The sequence below is a fragment of the Bufo gargarizans genome, chromosome 3, assembly GCF_014858855.1.
Source record: "Bufo gargarizans isolate SCDJY-AF-19 chromosome 3, ASM1485885v1, whole genome shotgun sequence".
Classification (NCBI taxonomy): Eukaryota; Metazoa; Chordata; class Amphibia; order Anura; family Bufonidae; genus Bufo; species Bufo gargarizans.
In genome coordinates, this window is record NC_058082.1 from 161,023,095 (window position 1) to 161,044,798 (window position 21,704).

The 21,704-nt window shown below is 41.5% G+C and overlaps 1 protein-coding gene across 1 annotated transcript; it reads left to right on the forward strand.

Annotated features, from left to right (window-relative positions):
* The first annotated feature begins 16,910 nt into the window (after positions 1 to 16,910).
* On the forward strand, positions 16,911 to 21,351 carry LOC122931905. The gene is made up of 2 exons (XM_044285977.1): positions 16,911 to 17,378; positions 20,247 to 21,351. Exons 1-2 carry the CDS (start codon positions 17,023 to 17,025, stop codon positions 21,208 to 21,210), a joined length of 1,320 nt encoding a protein of 439 aa, XP_044141912.1. The 5' UTR covers positions 16,911 to 17,022; the 3' UTR covers positions 21,211 to 21,351.
* The last annotated feature ends 353 nt before the right edge of the window (positions 21,352 to 21,704 follow it).

The following is a 21,704-nucleotide window of genomic DNA, read 5'->3' on the forward strand; positions in this document are numbered from 1 at the left end:
GCCAATAACTCTTGTGCAACACCTAAAGGGTTAACAAAGTTTGTAACATCAGTTTTGAATACCTTGAGGGGTGTAGTTTATAGAATAGGGTCATTTTTGGGTGGTTTCTATTATGTAAGCCTCGCAAAGTGACTTCAGAGCTGTAGTGGTCCCTAAAAATTGGGTTTTTGTAAATTTCTGAAAAATTTCAAGATTTGCTTCTAAACTTCTAAGCCTTGTAACATCCCCAAAAAATAAAATATAATTCCCAAAATAATTGAAACATGAAGTAGACATATGGGGAATGTAAAGTCATCACAATTTTTAGGGGTATTACTATGTATTACAGAAGTAGAGAAACTGAAACTTTGAAATTTGCAAATTTCACAGGGGGCGTGGCTGGGCTCCAGAACGGTTAGTACAGCTCCTTGGGCTCCTTACCAGGCTGATTTACATATATATAAAATCATTTTTTACACTCAATAAAACCACTCAGAGCTATGGGACAGGTATATTGCGGACATGCTAGCGGCAATCTAGCCGTGCATGTCCGCATCCCTATAGGGTAAAAAGACAGAATCTCTTTAAGACTGGGCCCATTTTCATTTTAACATTTTTGCTTTTTCCTCCCCAAGTTCCAATAGCCATAACTTTTTTATTTTTCCGTTTACATAGCTATATGAGGGCTTATTTTTGCCGGACAAGATGCATTTTTTAATACCGCTATTTAACTAACCATGTCTTGTATTGGAAAACAGGAAAATTATTTGTGGGGTAAACTTGAAAAAAACACACAATTCTGTCAAGGTTTTTGGGGTTTTAACATCACAGTGTTCACTGTGCGCTAAAAATAACATGACATCCTTATTCTGTGGCTCAATACGATTGCGGTGATACCAAACTTCTACAGTTTTTACTTTATTTAATTACTTTAAAAAAAACTAAAAAAAAAATTCTTTGCATCGCCATATTCTGACAGCCATCTTTTTTTATATTTCAGTCTACAGAGCTGTATTAGGGGTTGTTTTTTGCGTAACAAACTGTAGAACATTTTGATCACTGTTATTCCATTTTTGGGCAGACAAGATGACTTAAAAAATGGCGAATCGCTTGTTGTCTTTTTTTTTTTCCGTTACATCGTTCACCGAACAGGGATTTTTTTTTAAAATATTTTAATAGTTCAGACATTTTTGGACCTGGCAATACCTGATATGTTTATTTTTTTATTGTTTATATATTTTTATATGTAAAATTGAGAAAGCGGGGGTGATTTAAACTTTTAATATTTTGGTGCCATCTTGAGTTCTTCTGAGCAACTGCCCCTCCTCCACAGTCTGCTCACCTTTTATTTAGTCACAGTAACAATAGAAAGTGTCTGGCCAGTCACCTGACCACTTACTTCATGTAACAAGGATACAGGAAGTGATGACACAGGAAGATTAGAAAGTTGAGGTACTTGTCAAAGGACAGGGGAGGGCATCAACATGGCCGAACAGTGCAATGCACACACCCCATCCCTGTATAAGGAAGGATGAGTCATGTCCATTGTCTGATCAGCCAGACGGCCGCCCATCCCCTATCACTGTCAGCATGGATCCCATTCAATACTGCTCAAAGTGACCAGTATCTAGTGAAGATCATTCTACTGGTTTTTATAGGTTTGAGATTATCTGCGAGACATTGCTACGGCTATTGTCAGTATACGGTACGAGTATACCGACAAGGCAGATATGCATGTCTTAAAAGCAGATATGTATCCAGAAAGGGATAGCGAAGCCGCAGCAGAGGTATAATATGTATCTCTCGTTATGCAGACTTCACTTCTCTAATGTGTATAGACATTTGAAGGGAAGAAGCCCAGTGCATTGCACTTAGTGCTCACAAACCAGCAAACGCCCCCCTACACACTGAGAACACATCTCCAAGCCCATGAGAAGGTTTTCATACTGACGTTTTTTCCACTGGTCCCGATTCAACCCAAGTACCCTCTGCTAGAGTGTTCTTCAGTTAAATCCGACACAGGGAGACAGATGACAATCTAAAAAAAACACACACACACATCCTAAGATAAAATGTCCGCATAATAAAATTTCCACAACAGGGTGAATAGGATTTTTATACTGTCCCTGCTGCACTGTGCCTCGTGCAGAATGCAGCAGGGAACTTACCATGGCATGCCTGAAATGCTTCAGCAGCATCCAGGCTTAGTAACTGAACGGAGCCCCTTGATGTCACTGCGGGGGCTCCGATCGGAAGACAGAGGGAGCTGCATCCCTCTGCCTAAGGCCTCTTGCACACGACCGTATGCCCTCCGTGATATATACGGTCTGTGAGCGGGCCATATGTCCCGGGAACGACATTGATCATGCGCACAGCATCATAGATTACAATGATGCTGTGCACATTAGGCCTCCCATGGGACTATTGTTCCGCACTCATATGATCTTATGAGTGCGGGACAATAGCCTCGCAGGGGGCCCGACGTGCACAGCATCATTGTAATCTATGATGCTGTGTGCTCCCGTGCGCACGATCAATGCCGCTCCAATCGTATGCCGTCTCGGAGGGCCTACGATTGTGTGCAAGAGGCCTAACTCCACAGATGCTGAGATCAACGTTGATTGCAGCAAATGACAGGGTTTAGCGGGTTGCACAGCCCCACCCACTGTGTATGGAACAGGCTCACAGCAGAAGCCTGCTCCATACAAATGTGGTCGCTTAATGCTGTACATGAATTGCATTATGTATTAGGGGGATTAAAGGGGTATTCCGGTTGGTTAAAGTTATTCCCTATCCACAGGATAGGGGATAACTATTAGATTGTGGGGGTCCTACTGCTGGGACCCCCACCAATCATGAGAATGGGGGCCCATACCCCTTTCAGCCACCCTAAAACAAACAGTGCGGCCAGTCGCATGAGTACAGCGCTCAACTATCTCTAGAATTCTCATAAAAGTGAATGGACCGACCGCACGCATGCCCGACCGGCCATTCTGTTCTATTCAGGGTTCTGCATTTTAATGACTGGTGGGGTTCTCCATGGTAGAACTCCCACGATCTAATAGTTATCCCCTATACTATGGATAGGGGATAACTTCAAACAACCAGAATACTCTTTTAAGGTCTCCAATATACATTAGTCTAAAATTATTCAGAATGGACAATTTCAAACAAAACGATCGTTCATTGGGTCAAATTTAGGAATTAACAAACTTTTTAGCTGACTGTTGACAGTCCATCATTGTCTGGAAAGATGTTGGCCATGTTTTAAAATTTTTGTTTGACAGTCGGGCAATACAACTTGTACAGCAAAACGCTTCCGTCATGATAATACAACCGTCTGCATCCATTATGAACGGATCCAGTTGTATTATCTTTAAAATAGTCAAGACGGATCTGTCATGAACACCATTGAAAGTCAAATGAGGACAAAACGGAAGCGTTTTCCCCAGCTGGGACTATGCACCCCTGGGACTATGAATCTTTTATAATACTCAGCTAATTTACTGCAAGGGACATGATGCAAGACCAGCAGATGATTATTCCTATAACTGAGGCCGCTTTGTCCTGTGGAATGCACTAATCTATAAAATAGCAAAAAAGAACAAATGTAACAATTATTGTGTGTCCGAGAAAACGAGCAATGTAAAGGGAGTGAATGAGAGAGAAACAATTGTGCCGAGATGCTGCATTGTGGCGGATTCCACATCCACACACAAAGAGCCTGCACTGGGGTGTGGCAGGAGACAGCACAAGACGTCTGAAGGAACAAGAGCCTTCTCAATGCCAACCAGACTTTACTGCCTGAGCTCAGTGGGGGCAGCTGTGTCACTAAAGTCCCCTGGGGATCAGATGCGGATATTTCTGACTGACCTTTCATGTGTACTTGTGGATGGGGTGGTGGATGCAGCATGATTTTTGCAAATCCCAATGAATGGAGCAATCACAAAACATTCTGCACAAAATCTGGATCCACTGTTTGGTCACTCTAATACCAGATTGTTAGTTATACCGGTATATTCTTTGCTCAAGACTGAAATTTTGAAATTTCAGAAACACAAAAGAAAGGATGCATTTGCTTTATTCCAATACAAGATCATTCCACCCGCACTCTCCCTATTATGACCAGCACAATGAAGCATACAACCAGTGCCTCCGACAATGCTCAGCTCTTCACACACCAATCTAAATGTTCAGTTCACAGAACAAACACATTAGCGGTCCTCCCGCATCTTCTTAGCCTATATAATGACCTATTTAAAACTGCAAGTACAAGAGCCTTCCCCAGTGGGAACACTGCTATATCTGAACACGGTGTCTGAGCTGAGAGCAGCAGGTTTTAGAGCAGGAGGCGCTGAGCAGAGTGATGTATAGTTTTATGGGGAAAGATTCAGTAATACTTGTTTTTTATACATTTACAGTATCTCACAGAAGTGAGTACACCCCTCACATTTTTGTAAATATTTTATTATATCTTTTCATGGGACAACACTGAAGATCTGACACTTTGATACAATGTAAAGTAGTCAGTGTACAGCTTGTATAACAGTGTAAATTTGGTGTGTCCTCAAAATAACTCAACACACAGACTTTAATGTCTAAACCACTGCCAACAAAAGTGAGTACACCCCTAAGTGAAAATGTCCAAATTTTGCCCAATTAGCCATTTTACCTCCCCTGTGTCATGTGAGTCATTAGTGTTACAAGGTCGCAGGTGTGTTAAAATTTGGTGTTATCGCTCTCACACTCACTCACTGGTCACTGGAATTTCAACATGGCACCTCATGGCAAAGAACTCTCTGAGGATCTGAAAAAAAGAATTGTTGCTCTACATAAAGATGGCCTAGGCTATAAGAAGATTGCCAACACCCTGAAACTGAGCTGCAGCACTGTGGCCAAGACCATATAGCTCTTTATTAAGACAGGTTCCACTCAGAACAGGCCTCGCCATGGTCGACTACAGAAGTTGAGTGCACATGCTCAGCGTCATATCCAGAGGTTGTTTTTTCAAAATAGACGTGGGGTAGGGGTTGGGGGGTCAGCCTGTCAGTGCTCAGACCATACACTGCACACTGCATTAAATTGGTCTGCACGGCTGTCATCTGTGACACAGTCAGAGGTTTAATCTGGGAAAACAAGTATTTTCCTCCCAGCATGTGCTGCTGGGCTGATTTACAGCCAGGTGAGGTCAAAAACCGGACCGGATTTTAAATGTCGGTTCGTGTTTTGGCAGCACCTGGCTGTCCTTAAATAGGCAGCTGGGCTCAGAAGCAATGTCTCTGTGTTGGGATCTGGGAGCCTTGTGTCTGGATGAAGGCTTGCTACCTGCTTTGCGTGAAAACAGATTGGCGCTGCTATCAGCAAGGACTCTTTGAGGCAGAATTGCCGCATGATGTGAATTACCACCAACACCACAAGGTGACTTTTTGTTTGAATATGACTGCTTGTTTTGTCACTTGCCTAAAGTGTGAATAAAACACTGAACTGTTTGATCCAAAGAACTTGTTGTTGCCTCTATACTGCGTCCGCTAATCCTGTCTACCAAAGCGAGTCCCCACAATTGGTGGAGGATGCGGGCAAGCACAGTGAGGCTGGCGTGAACGCCAATATTTTTGGTTTCTGCATTTTTCAGGCACGGTTGCATGTCGTACATTAAACCAGCTGTATTGCAACCAGTGCCCCATGACAAAATGGAGGCTGTTGTGAAGGCCCTCATGGAGGCTAATCTGCAGCAACAAGAGACAAACCTGCAGCAACGTGAGGCTAATAAGCAGCAGCAGGAGACTAACCAGTTGCTGCTGCAAGACATGATGGCTTTGGAGACAGCAGGAGCAACCCAGAGCATCCACGATGCTCGGAAAGCAGTCCGTGCCGTGATTCCTAAGATGACCCCCGCAGACGACATTGAAACCTACCTGGCAATGTACGAGAAAGTGGCCATCAGGGAAAAGCTACCCCATGACCAGTGGGCTAAGGTCGTCGCTCCATTCCTGGCATCCGATTCCCAGCGGGTGTATTTCGACTTGCCAGACGATCAAGCGACCAACTACCAAAAAGTAAAGGGTGAGATTTTGGCAAGACTGGGGATGAATGTGTTGATCCGGACCCAGTGGGTACATCAGTGGGGGTTTAAACCGGCTGAGCCTGCGAGGACCCAGTATTATGACTTAATCCACCTCTTGCAAAAGTGGCTACAGCCTGATGTGCTGAGTCCCCTGGCTATGCTGGATAGATTATTAGCCGATATGTTCTGAAAGGCTTTGCCATACCCTCTCCAGCACTAGATCGGTCAGGTGTCTCCTGGCAATGCCCTTGAGATGGTGGACATGGTGGAAAGCTATAAAGCTACCAGGAATCTAAAGGAGGGTTCTGTCGGGAGGGGGGTCACCAAACCCCGGAAATCTCCACCCCAGGCCCGGAGATTTGAGCCGATAAAACCCGCCCAGGATGTACCTACGGCGGACTTGGCTCCGATAGTCTGTTGGTAGTGTCAGGGCTGACTGTCCCCATCGGGTTAAGCCCATGGATACTAATTATGGATACCATCAGTCGCTATATGCCAGGAGGCTGTGTGCAATAGGTACCCCAGAGTCTCTAGATCACTTGTGCCAGGTGGAAGTGGGAGACACTCCGGCGGAGGCTCTGCTGGACTTAGGGAGTCTGGTGACCCTAGTAAGGGCTACCCTGGTGCGGTCCACTGAGTATACTGGCTGGAAAGTTGGGGTGATGTGCATCCACAGAGACTTAAAAGAGTACCCCACCACACTGGTGTCTCTAACCACGGTGGCCGGTAGATGGACCCACAAGGTGGCTGTCGCCACAAATCTCATAATAGGGAGAGACCTCCTGGCACTGTGGCCTGCTATAAGAGTGACTAATACCCATGAGACAGGGCAAACTCTAGCACAGTGGCCCGGCTCAGGGGGGAGACCAGAACCCTGGGAACCTGAGACCAAAGAGCCAGCGGTAGGGGTGACCGTCACTTTGGTGGAGGGGGAGACAACCCTGCTAAGAATGATGGTGGGAAACGTGGAGGACTTGCCACGGGGTCCTGAATTGGTAGACCTTAATGTCTCCGGGGCTAATTTTGGTACCGCCCCTGGGAAAATGTGTTAATAGTAGATGGTGAACCACAACAACCTGGGGCAGAGTCAGTGTTTCCCTGTTTTGTGGTTCATCAAGATATGTTGTATCGGGTAAACCAACTACGGGTTGAGCCTATTGAACAGTTGGTGGGTCCCCAAGGCTTATCGCAAGCTTGTGTTAGATCTAGCCCACCAACACGTTCTTGGGGGTCACATGGGGCTGCAGAAAACTCAGGATCGTATTCTACAGCGGTTTTACTGGCCCAGCATATTCAAAGAAGTGAGAGTTTTGTAAGTCTTGCCCGACCTGCCAGATAACTAGTCCCCAGCCACATTTCCGTAGTCCCCTAGTACCTCTCCCGATTATCGACGTACCGTTTGACCGAATAGCTATCGACCTCATAGGCCCAGTACCGAAGTCCACCAGAGGGCATCAACACATCTTAGTCATTCTAGACTATGCCACTCGGTACCCGGAGACGGTGCCACTATGACATACCTCGGCCAAACTCATAGCTAAGGAGTTAATGGAGATGTTTTCCCGAGTAGGACTACCTAAAGAGGTTCTGACCGACCAAGGGACCCCTTTTATGTCAAAGGTGATGAGGAAACTCTAAGTTGCTGCACATAAAACAACTGCGGACGTCCGTTTACCATCCGCAAACGGGACAGTCTGGTAGAACGATTTAACCAAACATTATAAAATATGTTGAAAAAGGTAGTGTCTAAATATGGGAAGGACTTGGACCTCCTTCTGCCCTATCTCATGTTCGCAGTGCGAGAGGTACCCCAGGCCTCTACTGGGTTCTCGCCCTTCGAACTGCTAGATGCCAGACACCCTCGCAGTCTCTTGGACGTGGCCAAAGAGGCGTGGGAACAACAATCCACTCCACATAAAAGTGTCATTGAGTACGTTACCCAGATGCAAGATCGGATAGAGACAGTGTTGCCTTTTGTTTAGAAGCATATGGAGGCAGCTCAGCGAGCCCAGAGTCGGGTCTATAATCGGCAGGCTCGGGTCCGGATCTTTAACCCGGGTGATCGTGTTTTGGTTCTGGTGCCGACCGTGGACAGTAAGTTCCTGGCTAGGTGGCAGGGGCCCTATGAGGTACTCAAGAAAATTGGAGATGTAAGCTACAAGGTATACCAGCCAGGGGGCAGCGAAAACCAGAGCAGGTTTACCATGTGAATTTATCAAACTGTGGAAAGATGCGATGCGTATCCCATGCCCCGGGTGGATGAGCTCATCGAGAGGTTAGGACAAGCCCGTTATTTTTCTGTTTTTGGACCTCCCGAAAGAGTACTGGCAGTTGCCCTTAACTTATGCTACCAAAGAGAAAACTGCCTTCATCACGCCTGAGGGGCTGTATCAATATAAGGTCTTACCCTTTGGTCTGCATGCTACCTGATTGTGCTTCGTCCACATCGTCAGTACGCTTCGGCTTACCTGGATGATATGGTCATCCACAGTACCAACTGGGAAAGTCACCTACCCAAAGTGCAGGCTGTAGTGGACTCCCTTCAGTAAGCTGGTCTAACTGCTAACCCCAAAAATGTGCGATAGGGTTAGAAAAGACTAAGTACCTGGGGTATGTCATTGGTCGCGGAGTCTTCAAACCCCAAGTGAACAAAATAGAGGCGATATGGAATTGGCCTCGACCTGTCACCACTAGGCAAATAAAGTCATTCCTGGGAATGGTGGGCTATTACATGAGGTTTGTTCCCCACTTTGCTACTCTAGCCATGCCCTTGACAGGGCTCTTGAAGGGAAGAATTATCAGTGATGGTTCGCTGAGATGTTCGGGCGGAAGAGGCTTTTGCCGCTTTAAAGTCGGCCCTGTGTGGGTCCCCGGTTTTTGTGACTCCTGACTTCAAGAGGGAGTTCGTAGTACAAACGGATGCCTCCGAAGTAGGCCTCGGTGCTGTACTGTCTCAGGAAGTCAACCAAAACCAGGTTCAGTATAGTGGAGAGAGAGCGCCTGGCTATCAAGTGGGCACTCGAGTCTCTCCGCTACTATTTGTTGGGGAGAAAGTTCCGCCTGGTGACCGACCACTCCCCTCTCATCTGGATGAGCAAGGCCAAAGACAGGAATGCCCGGGTCACCAGATGTTTTTTGTCTCTGCAGAACTTTAAGTTCTCGGTAGAACACAGAGCAGGCCAGTTGCAGGGAAATGCGGATGCCCTGTCCCGGGTGCATTGTCTAGCGTGTGTCTTCCCCCTCAGGGTTGAACAAAGGGGGAGGGAGGTGTATGTGACACAGTGAGGGGTTATGTCTGGAAAGGCTGGTATTTTCTTCACAGCATGAGCAGCTGGCTTGGTTTCCAGCCAGGTGAGGTCAAATACCTGACCGGATTTTAAGTGCCGGTCAGGGTTATGGCAGCACCTGGCTGTCCATAAAGTATAACTGTCTAATTATTATTTTTTTGAGTATTGGATTGTGGTGATTAATATCTCCTTGGTGGCCCTATTTCAACTTTTCACTGTGTATTCAATTACCCCTTAATTCCACATTTCTGTTCCCTGTTCTGCCTACTTTTACCTCTGCTTAAAATAGAGTTGCTAGGCATGGTCCGTCTATGTGTTGAAGGACGGAGGACGCTGCGTGCAAGGTCAGATTACTGACAGCCAGGGACTGTAAGTAAATGATTAAAGCCAGGTCCTCCCCAGCAGCTGATAACAGTGCCTGGGCTGTGTGCACTTCTCCCTGTCCCTGCACTTGGCAGATGCTCCCTCACTCAGCAGACTGGGACAATGCAGAGCTGAAGCAGCGCAGAGCAGGGAAGGGAGATCTGCTGTCTGCTCAGTGTATAAATGAAAGCAACATGTGGTAAGAGGACCCCTTTGTGCTGCAGGAGATTAACCCTTTAGGGGGGGAGAGCTCTGGTTACTGCCACTTTTGGGGGGCTATTGTTACTGGCTAGTGGGGGCAGACGGGATTAGCCTCAGTGTGAGGGCAGTGGCGGCCATCTTAACTGAATAGTGAAATTGCAGTTTTATGCAGACTGGTTGCTAAGGGCTGAATCTTATTAAATATTACTTTTGGGGGGCTATTGTTACTGGCTAGTGGGGGCAGACGGGATTAGCCTCAGTGTGAGGGCAGTGGCGGCCATCTTAACTGAATAGTGAAATTGCAGTTTTATGCAGACTGGTTGCTAAGGGCTGAATCTTATTAAATATTGGGTAAGTCAGTCTAATAGTAACAAATTCTGGAATATCATGTTATTAGTAACTACATATATGAAAATTGAAATTAGGGTCTAAGTGTGACAGTTATCCTTTAAATAGGCAGCTGGGCTCAGCAGAGAGGTCTCTGTTTTTGGGATCTGAGGCTTTGTTCCTTCCAGGAGGCCTAAAAGCCGCACGCTGGGGAAACAGGCTCCCTAAAGCCTGCTGTGGACTAATGGAGGCAGAACTGTCAGCAAGGTGACAATTAACACCAAGACTGCAAAGTTATGTGCTGTTTTGAGTTAAGCACTTGTATTTTGCCTCTGTACTGCGTCCGCTTACCCTATCTACCAGAGCGAAACCCCACACTATATATATATATATATATATATATATATATATATATATATATATCTACATATATATATATATATATATATATATATATATTATATATACACAGTGGGATGCGAAAGTTTGGGCAACCTTGTTAATCGTCATGATTTTCCTGTATAAATCGTTGGTTGTTACGATAAAAAATGTCAGTTAAATATATCATATAGAAGACACACACAGTGATATTTGAGAAGTGAAATGAAGTTTATTGGATTTAGAGAAAGTGTGCTATAATTGTTTAAACAAAATTAGGCAGGTGCATAAATTTGGGCACCACAAAAAAGAAATGAAATCAATATTTAGTAGATCCTCCTTTTGCAGAAATTACAGCCTCTAAACGCTTCCTGTAGGTTCCAATGAGAGTCTAAATTCTGGTTGAAGGTATTTTGGACCATTCCTCTTTACAAAACATCTTTAGTTCATTCAGGTTTGATGGCTTCCGAGCATGGACAGATCTTTTTAAGTCACACCACAGATTTTCAATTATATTCAGGTCTGGGGACTGAGATGGCCATTCCAGAACGTTGTACTTGTCCCTCTGCATAAATGCCTTAGTGGATGTTGAGCAGTGTTTAGGGTCGTTGTCTTGTTGAAAGATCCAGCCCCGGCGCAGCTTCAGCTTTGTCACTGATTCCTGGACATTGGTCTCCAGAATCTGCTGATACTGAGTGGAATCCATGCGTCCCTCAACTTTGACAAGATTCTCAGTCCCTGCACTGGCCACATAGCCCCACAGCATGATGGAACCACCACCATATTTTACTGTAGGTAGCAGGTGTTTTTCTTGGAATGCTGTGTTCTTTTTCCTCCATGCATAACGCCCCTTGTTATGGCCAAATAACTCAATTTTAGTTTCATCAGTCCACAGCACCTTATTCCAAAATGAAGCTGGCTTGTCCAAATGTGCTTTAGCCCACCTCAAGCGGCACCTTTTGTGCTGTGGGATGAGAAAAGGCTTCCTCTGCATCACTCTCGCATACAGCATCTCCTTGTGTAAAGTGCGCCGAATGGTTGAACGATGCACAGTGACTCCATCTGCCGCAAGATGATGTTGTAGGTCTTTGGTGCTGGTCTGTGGGTTGACTCTGACTGTTCTCACCATTCGTCGCTTCTATCTATCCGAGATTTTTCCTGGTCTGCCACTTCGAGCCTTAATTTGAACGGAGCCTGTGGTCTTCCATTTCCTCATCATGTTCCTAACTGTGGAAACAGACAGCGGAAATCTCTGAGACAGCTTTCTGTATCCTTCCCCTAAACCATGATGGTGAACAATCTTTGTCTTCAGGTCATTTGAGAGTTGTTTTGAGACCCCCATGTTGCTACTCTTCAGAGAAAATTAAAAGAGGAGGGAAACTTACAATTGACCCCTTAAATACTCTTTCTCATAATTGGATTCACCTGTGTATGTAGGTCAGGGGTCACTGAGCTTACCAAGCCAATTTGAGTTCCAATAATTAGTTCTAAAGGTTTTGGAATCAATAAAATGACAACGGTGCCCAAATGTATGCACCTGCCTAATTTTGTTTAAACAATTATAGCACATTTTCTGTAAATCCAATAAACTTCATTTCACTTCTCAAATATCACTGTGTGTCTCCTATATGATATATTTAACTGACATTTTTTATCGTAAAAACCAACGATTTATACAGGAAAATAATTAACAAGGTTGCCCAAACTTTCGCATCCCACTGTATATAATATCTAGTGTGTATATACTGTATTATATATTGAGTGTATATATACTGTATTATATATTGTGTGTGTGTATATATATATATATATATATATATATACACTGTATTATATGTGTGTACTATGTGTGTGTGTATACTGTATGTATATATACTGTATTATATATAGTGTGTTTGTGTATATATACTGTATTATATCTAGTGTGTATGTATACTGTATTATATATAGTGTGTGTGTATATACCGTATTATATATTGTGTGTATATATACTGTATTATATACTATGTGTGTGTATACTGTATGTATATATACTGTATTATATATAGTGTGTGTGTGTGTGTGTATATACTGTATTATATATTGTGTGTGTGTATATACTGTATTATATATTATGTATATATACTGTATTATATATTATGTGTATATACTGTATTATATATTATGTGTATATACTGTATATATATATTGTATGTGTATATACTGTGTATATATACTGTATTATATATTATGTGTGTGTATATATACTGTATTATATATTATGTGTGTATATAATGTGTGTATATATACTGTATTATATATTGTGTGTGTGTGTATATACTGTGTGTATATATAATGTATTATATATTGTGTGTGTGTATATACTGTGTGTATATATAATGTATTATATACTGTGTGTATATATAATGTATTATATATTGTGTGTGTATATACTGTGTGTATATATAATGTATTATATATTGTGTGTGTATATACTGTGTGTATATATACTGTATTATATATTGTGTGTGTATATACTGTGTATATATATACTGTATTATATATAGTGTGTATGTATACTGTATTATATATAGTGTGTGTATATACTGTATTATATATTGAGTGTGTATATATATACTGTATTATATATTGTGTGTATACTGTGTATATATACTGTGTGTGTGTGTGTGTGTATATATATATACTGTATTATATATTGTGTTTATATATACTGTATTATATATTATGTGTGTATACTGTATGTATATATACTGTATTATATACTGTGTATATATACTGTATTATATATTGTGTGTATACTGTGTATATATACTATGTGTGTATATACTGTATTATATATTGAGTGTGTATATATATACTGTATTATATATTGTGTGTATACTGTGTATATATACTGTGTGTGTGTGTGTATATATATATATATATATATATATACTGTATTATATATTGTGTTTATATATACTGTATTATATATTATGTGTGTATACTGTATGTATATATACTGTATTATATACTGTGTATATATACTGTATTATATATTGTGTGTATACTGTGTATATATACTATGTGTGTATATATACTGTATTATATATTGTGTGTATACTGTATGTATATATACTGTATTATATATAGTGTGTGTGTATACTGTATTATATATTGTGTGTATATACTGTATTATATATTATGTCTTCATACTGTATTATATATATTGTGTGTGTATATACTATGTATATATACTATATTATATATTATGTGTGTGTATATATACTGTATTATATATTGTGTGTATATACTGTGTGTGTATATATACTGTATTATATATTGTGTGTATATACTGTGTGTGTGTATATATACTGTATTATATATTGTGTGTATATACTGTGTATGTATATATACTGTATTATATATAGTGTGTGTATATACTGTATTATATATTGTGTTTATATATACTGTATTATATATTATGTGTGTATACTGTATGTATATATACTGTATTATATACTGTGTGTATATATACTGTATTATATATTATGTGTATACTGTGTATATATACTATGTGTGTATATATACTGTATTATATATTGTGTGTATACTGTATGTATATATACTGTATTATATATAGTGTGTGTGTATATACTGTATTATATATAGTGTGTGTATATACTGTATTATATATTGAGTGTATATATATACTGTATTATATATTGTGTGTATACTGTGTATATATACTGTGTGTGTGTGTGTATATATATATATACTGTATTATATATTGTGTTTATATATACTGTATTATATATTGTGTTTATATATACTGTATTATATATTGTGTGTGTATACTGTATGTATATATACTGGATTATATACTGTGTGTATATATACTGTATTATATATTGAGTGTATATATACTGTATTATATATTATGTGTATACTGTGTATATATACTGTGTGTGTATATATACTGTATTATATATTGTGTTTATACTGTATTATATATTGTGTGTATATATACTGTATTATATATTGTGTATATACTGTATTATATAGTGTGTACGGTATATATTGTGTGTGTATATATGCTGTATTATATATTGTGTGTGTGTTTATATACTGTATTATATATTATGTGTATATACTGTATGATATAGTGTGTATATACTGTGTGTATATATACTGTATGATATAGTGTGTATATACTGTGTGTATATATACTGTATTATATATTGTGTGTGTGTATATATACTGTATTATATATTGTGTGTGTATATACTGTATTATATATTATGTGTATATATACTGTATTATATTGTATGTGTGTGTATACTGTATGTGTATATATACTGTATTATATATTGTGTGTGTATATACTATATTATATATTATGTGTATATACTGTATTATATAGTGTGTGTATACTGTATTATATAGTGTGTGTATATACTGTGTGTATATATACTGTATTATATATTGTGTGTATATGCTGTATTATATATTGTGTGTGTATATATACACTGTATTATATATTATGTGTGTATACTGTGTGTGTATATATACTGTATTATATTGTGTGTATATATATATATATACACTGTATTATATATTATGTGTATAGACTGTATTATATAGTGTGTGTATATATTGCGTGTATATATACTGTATTATATTTTGTGTGTATATACTGTATTATATATAGTGTGTATATATACTGTATTCTATATTATGTGTGTATATACTGTGTATAGATACTGTATTATATAGTGTGTGTATATACTGTGTGTGTATATATACTGTATTATATATTGTGTGTGTATATATACTGTATTATATATTATGTGTGTATATACTGTGCATAGATACTGTATTATATATTGTGTGTGTGTGTATATATACCGTATTATATAGTGTGTGTATATACTGTATTATATAGTGTGTGTATATATACTGTATTATATATTGTGTGTATACTGTATGTGTATATATACTGTATTATATATATTGTGTGTGTGTGTGTGTATATATATATATATATATATATATATATACTGTATTATATATTATGTGTATAGACTGTATTATATAGTGTGTGTATATATTGTGTGTATATATACTGTATTATATATTGTGTGTGTATATATATATACTGTATTATATTTTGTGTGTATATACTGTATTATATATTGTGTGTGTGTGTATATATACTGTATTATATATTATGTGTGTATATACTGTGTATATATACTGTATTATATATTGTGTGTATATATACTATATTATATATTGTGTATATACTGTATTATATATTGTGTGTGTGTATATATACTGTATTATATATTATGTGTGTATATACTGTGTATAGATACTGTATTATATAGTGTGTGTATATACTGTGTGTATATATACTGTATTATATATTGTGTGTGTATATATACTGTATTATATATTGTGTGTATATACTGTATTATATAAACTGTATTATATTATATGTATTATATAGAGTGTGTGTATATACTGTATTATATATAGTGTGTGTATATACTGTATTATATATTGTGTGTATATACTGTATTATATATAGTGTATATATTGTGTGTATATATACTGTATTATATATATAGTGTATATATTGTGTATTATATATATATATATAGTGTATATATCGTGTATTATATAATATTGTGTATTATATATATATATAGTGTATATATCGTGTAATATATATATATATATATATAGTGTATATATCGTGTATTATATATATATAGTGTATATATCGTGTATTATATATATATAGTGTATATATCGTGTATTATATATATATAGTGTTTCCCTTACGTCCTAACCAGCAGCACATGTGGGGGTTTATCCGCCCCAGTGAAACTGGTAGGACAGACGGAATGTTTAATGAAGTAAAGTAATCAAATAAATCCACGCCCCCATTACCTCACTATAAGAGGCCAAACCCCCCATACATCAGTGTGTTTTTTTCTGTCCTTGGGACTGCAGGACAGACGGGGCAGCCATTTGGCTGCCATGCTCTTAGATTTCATGCTAACCTTGTGTTTCTCTTTCAGGGTTGCAGCTTATCTGATGAAGCTGGTGCTGCCGGCATGTTGGAGGCTCGGAGCTCCTGCATTCAGCTTCCTGTTTGGCTTACACACATTGTGTTCCAGCGCCCTCTGGTGGTTTGTTGCTGAACAACAATGATTAAAGTTTGTTCAAACCTGGCGTCTGACGTCAGTTTGGGCGCCAAATTTGAATATATAAAGCCTCCAGTCCTTCCAGGCTGTGCTGTTTGCAGCCTTGGGCTGGTTACTGAGGCAGACTACTTTAGTCACCAGCTTTCCTGTGTCTGGTAGGTTTGCTGCTTCCTTGGTTAGCTAATGAATAGACATTGTTCATTCATTTTTAACTCTTTCTCTGCAGATAATGTCCTCTGCCGGTGATGGGGATCGGACTGGGCGCAAGACGTCATCCAAGCGCAAGCATTTGGCGTGTAGGGATTGTGACACCCCTCTAGCGGACTCCTATGAATTTAATAGGTGTCCCTCTTGCCGTCCTCCTCCTCCTCTGCCTCCTGATACGGAGCCTACCATACGGGACGTAGTAGTCTGGGTAAAGGACTTTGTGGAGTCCTCAATGAACACCCTAAGGGATTCCGTGTCATCCAGAAGACCCAGTGTCCGATCTCCTCTGAGACCCACTCCTATGCAGGAGGAAGTCTACCATACCGTGGACGAAGTCCATTCCTCTGAGTCTAGCGGGGAGGAAGAAGAGGCTGGAAGGTACGCCTTTCCTGTAGAGAAGACCCAGAGGTTACTTAGATCCATCCGGTCGGGGGACCAGGATGTTGATCCCGGGGAAGCTTCAGAGTCCACCTCTAGGGGGCCAAGGGCCTTCAAAGTGGACGAGACTCTGTCTCGATTAATGAAGCTAGAATGGAAACATCCTGAGAAGGCACCGGTCATCTCAAAGCGCTTCAAGTCCATGTTCCCGATTGTGACTTCCCAATTTGACCAGTGGGGCACTGTGCCCAAAGTTGATTTGGCAATTGCAAAATTGTCTAAGAGGACTCTTGTCCCGGCTGATGACGGCTCCAACTTACAGGACCCGATGGACAGGCGGGTAGAATGCACCTTGAGAAGGTCTTACTCCACTGCTGCTGCTGCTGCTGCATCTGTGGCCATATCCTCTACGGAGGTAGCCGTCTTCCTCCAAAGACGCCTCCGACAGGTGCAGTCGGATATCGACTCTGGCATATCCCGTGATGACATCCTGGCGCAGTTTAAGTCCATTCTACGTGCCGTGGAATTTCTGTGTGACTCTGGCCCACAACAGTTAAAATTAGCCTCTAAAGCTATGGCCCTCTCTGCAGCGGGTAGGAGGCCACTATGGCTAAAACCTTGGGTGGCAGATAATGCCTCCAAGTATAATTTATGCAGCCTCCCTTACGAGCCAGGAAGGCTTTTTGGGACTGAACTGGACCGCATTATGGAGGGTCTTGCCGATAAAAAGGGCAAATGCCTTCCTCAAACCCCTAAGGGTAGGGGTAGGCAGGGTAGAGGGTCCAGATCCTTTCAGGGCCAATCCAGGCCTCAGCGAGGCCGTGGGTCCAGGAGGGGAGGATCATATCGTTCCGGTGGGAACAAAAACAATAAAGCCGACCAGTGACGGCCCTCCCCTTCCGTCAGATCCAGTCATAAATTTGACTCCTATTCTTTCAGACCTCCCAGTCGGAGGCCGTTTAACTTTTTTTCTAAATACCTGGACAGAGTTTGTTCCAGATCCCTGGGTCCTGAATATAATAAGGACAGGGTACAGGATAGAATTTTTATCTGTTCCCCCAGAAAAATTTGTTTTGACAAGATTACTTCCACGCGCGAAGCAAACGGTGTTGGAGGAGTCTATACTGGAATACAGGCGGAAAGGGGCCTTGGAGGAGGTTCCTCCAGAAGAGATTGGATCCGGCGTCTATTCGCCAGTTTTCCTTGTTCCCAAAGCCACAGGAGGTTGGCGCATGATCATAGATCTCCGCTACCTCAACCGATTCATAAAGAAAAGGCGGTTCCGGATGGAAACCATCAAATCGGTAATCAGCATCCTGAGCCCAGGGGACCTGATGGTCACACTGGATCTAAGGGATGCCTATCTCCACATCCCTGTGTGCCAGGCCCACAGGAAGTATCTACGAGTGGCAGTAAGTCTCAGAGGGACGGTGAAACATTTTCAGTTTGCCGCACTTCCCTTCGGCATCACAACCGCGCCCTACATCTTCACCAAAGTGGTGATAGCTGTAGTAGCTCCCCTCAGATTGAGAGGCCTGGAGATCATTCCATATCTGGACGATTGGCTTCTAAAAGCCCACTCGGTAGAGACGCTTCATCTTCATCTTCTGCAGGCTCAGTCCTTCCTCCAGCGCTTGGGCTGGATTATCAATTGGCAGAAGTCAGAGATTTCTCCCTCCACTACCAGGAGGTTTCTGGGGTTCATAATAGATTCTGCCAACATGACGCTCTACCTTTCTCCGGAAAGGAAGTTACGCATTTCCAAGACTGCAGATCAACTCATGGTTCCCCGCCGGGTAACTATCAGAGTATTGATGAGGATGTTAGGCCTAATGTCAGCAGCCGTGGATGCGGTTCCTTGGGCCTTGTGGCATATTCGCCCTCTTCAAGCGGAAGTTCTGAGTCTATGGGATCGAACTCCCAGAGGGCTAGAGACAAAGTGCTCCCTGTCATCTCAAGCTCGCCGCTCACTGAAGTGGTGGAAACAGGTCAAAGATGGGAGGTCCTTGATCCAACCTTGTTGGATCCTGTTGACGACAGATGCATCCCTTCTAGGCTGGGGTGCCCATCTAGAGGAACTTCAAGTTCAAGGATCCTGGAGCCCTCAAGAGCGTTTGATGTCATCCAATCTGAGAGAACTCAGAGCAATCCGGATGGCTCTCTTTCATTTTTTCCCCCTTATCAGAAACAAGGCTGTAAGGGTTCGCTCAGACAATTCTACTGCGGTATCTTACATCAACAAACAGGGAGGCACCAGGTCTCAGAGTCTACTCTCAGAAGTAGGTCTAATTCTGTCTTGGGCAGAGCAGAATCTTTCCCACCTTTCAGCAGTCCACATTCGGGGGTCCCTGAATGTGGTTGCAGACCAGCTCAGCAGAGGAGTCCCAGCTCTGGGAGAAATGTCTCTGAATCAGGAGATCTTTCATCAGATCACTCTCCGGTGGGGTCGCCCGGACATAGATCTCATGGCGACAAGATTCAATGCCAAAGTGGAAACGTTCTGTTCCCTGTATCGGGAGGACAATCCCTTGGCAGTAGATGCTCTGTCAATTCCATGGGAGTTCAGGCTGGCCTACATCTTTCCTCCCATCGCCATGATACCCAGGGTATTGATGAAGATTCGGCAGGACCAAGCCTCAGTAATAGCCGTGATTCCATTCTGGCCCAGGAGGTCTTGGTTTACCCTGCTCATGCAGATGAGCCGAGGGCAATATTGGAAGCTTCCCCCAATGCAGAACCTGGTGTCCCGGGGCACTCAGCTCTGCCTGGATCCATCCAGACTCAATCTGACAGCCTGGAGATTGATGAGTCCCTTCTAGAGCCGGAAGGGCTATCAGCAGCGGTCTTAAGAACGATGTCTCATTCCAGAGCTCCTGCGACTGTCAAGGCCTACGCCAGGGTAAAGCGCATTTTTCTTCTATGGTGTGCATCTCATCAAGTACCATCTCAGGATCCTCCAGTATCAGCTATTCTTCAGTTCATGCAGGATGGACTAGATAAGGGCCTCAGCCCTTCTACACTCAAGGTACAGATCTCTGCTCTGTCAGCCGCCTTTGGCAGATCTTTACATCAAGACCCTCTGATTAAGAGGTTCCTTAAAGGAGCCGTACGTCTTAAGCCTAGCATTTCAAGACCTATACCGCAGTGGGATCTCTCAGTGGTGCTTAAAGGGTTGAGTGGTCCTCCCTTTGAACCCTTGGAAGAAGTGGACTTTAAGTTTTTATCCTGGAAGGTAACCTTTTTGTTGGCCGTAACTTCGGCCAAACGCATTTCAGAGCTTCAGGCTTTTTCGGCATATGAGCCATACACTTTATTTTTACCGGACAGAGTCCTTTTACGTTTTTTACCCACCTTTTTGCCTAAGGTGCCCTCTGTGCACAACATTAATCAAGTTGTGTCTTTGCCTGTGTTATGTTCCTCTTCTTCCTCTGCAGAAGAAACTTCCCTCCATACTCTGGATGTGGCCAGATGTTTGAGAATCTACATTGAGAGATCCCGGGAGTTCAGAAGGTCAGAGAATCTTCTTATCCTGTTCTTTGGCAGGAATAAAGGGAAGAAGGCCTCTAAGCCTACTCTAAGTAGATGGATCAGAGAGGCCATCAGAGAATCTTTCGCTTCCCAGAATAGACCTCCTCCTGCCTTTGTCACTGCTCACTCCACCCGAGCAGTCTCTACTAGTTGGGCCGAAAGGTCTCTTATTCCTCTGGAACAGATCTGTTCCGCGGCCTCCTGGAGCTCACATTCTACCTTTGTGAGCCATTATAGACTCAACCTCAGGGGATCAGAAGACACTGCCTTTGGGCGGTCTGTTTTGAATTCCATTCAGCATTGAAGTCCCTACCCTTTAGGCTAACTTCTTGCTAAGTCCCCACATGTGCTGCTGGTTAGGACGTAAGGGAAGCGTTAATTTCTTAACGTTAATTTGTTTTCCCTTAGTCCTAACAGCAGCACACAAATATCCCTCCCTTTGTTTTTTGAGAGTTTCTTGTTATGACACACTGATGTATGGGGGGTTTGGCCTCTTATAGTGAGGTAATGGGGGCGTGGATTTATTTGATTACTTTACTTCATTAAACATTCCGTCTGTCCTACCAGTTTCACTGGGGCGGATAAACCCCCACATGTGCTGCTGTTAGGACTAAGGGAAAACAAATTAACGTTAAGAAATTAACGCATATATAGTGTATTATATATATAGTGTATATATCGTGTATTATATATATATATATATCATGTATTATATAATATTGTGTATTATATATATAGTGTATATATCGTGTATTATATATATATATATAGTGTATATATCGTGTATTATATAATATC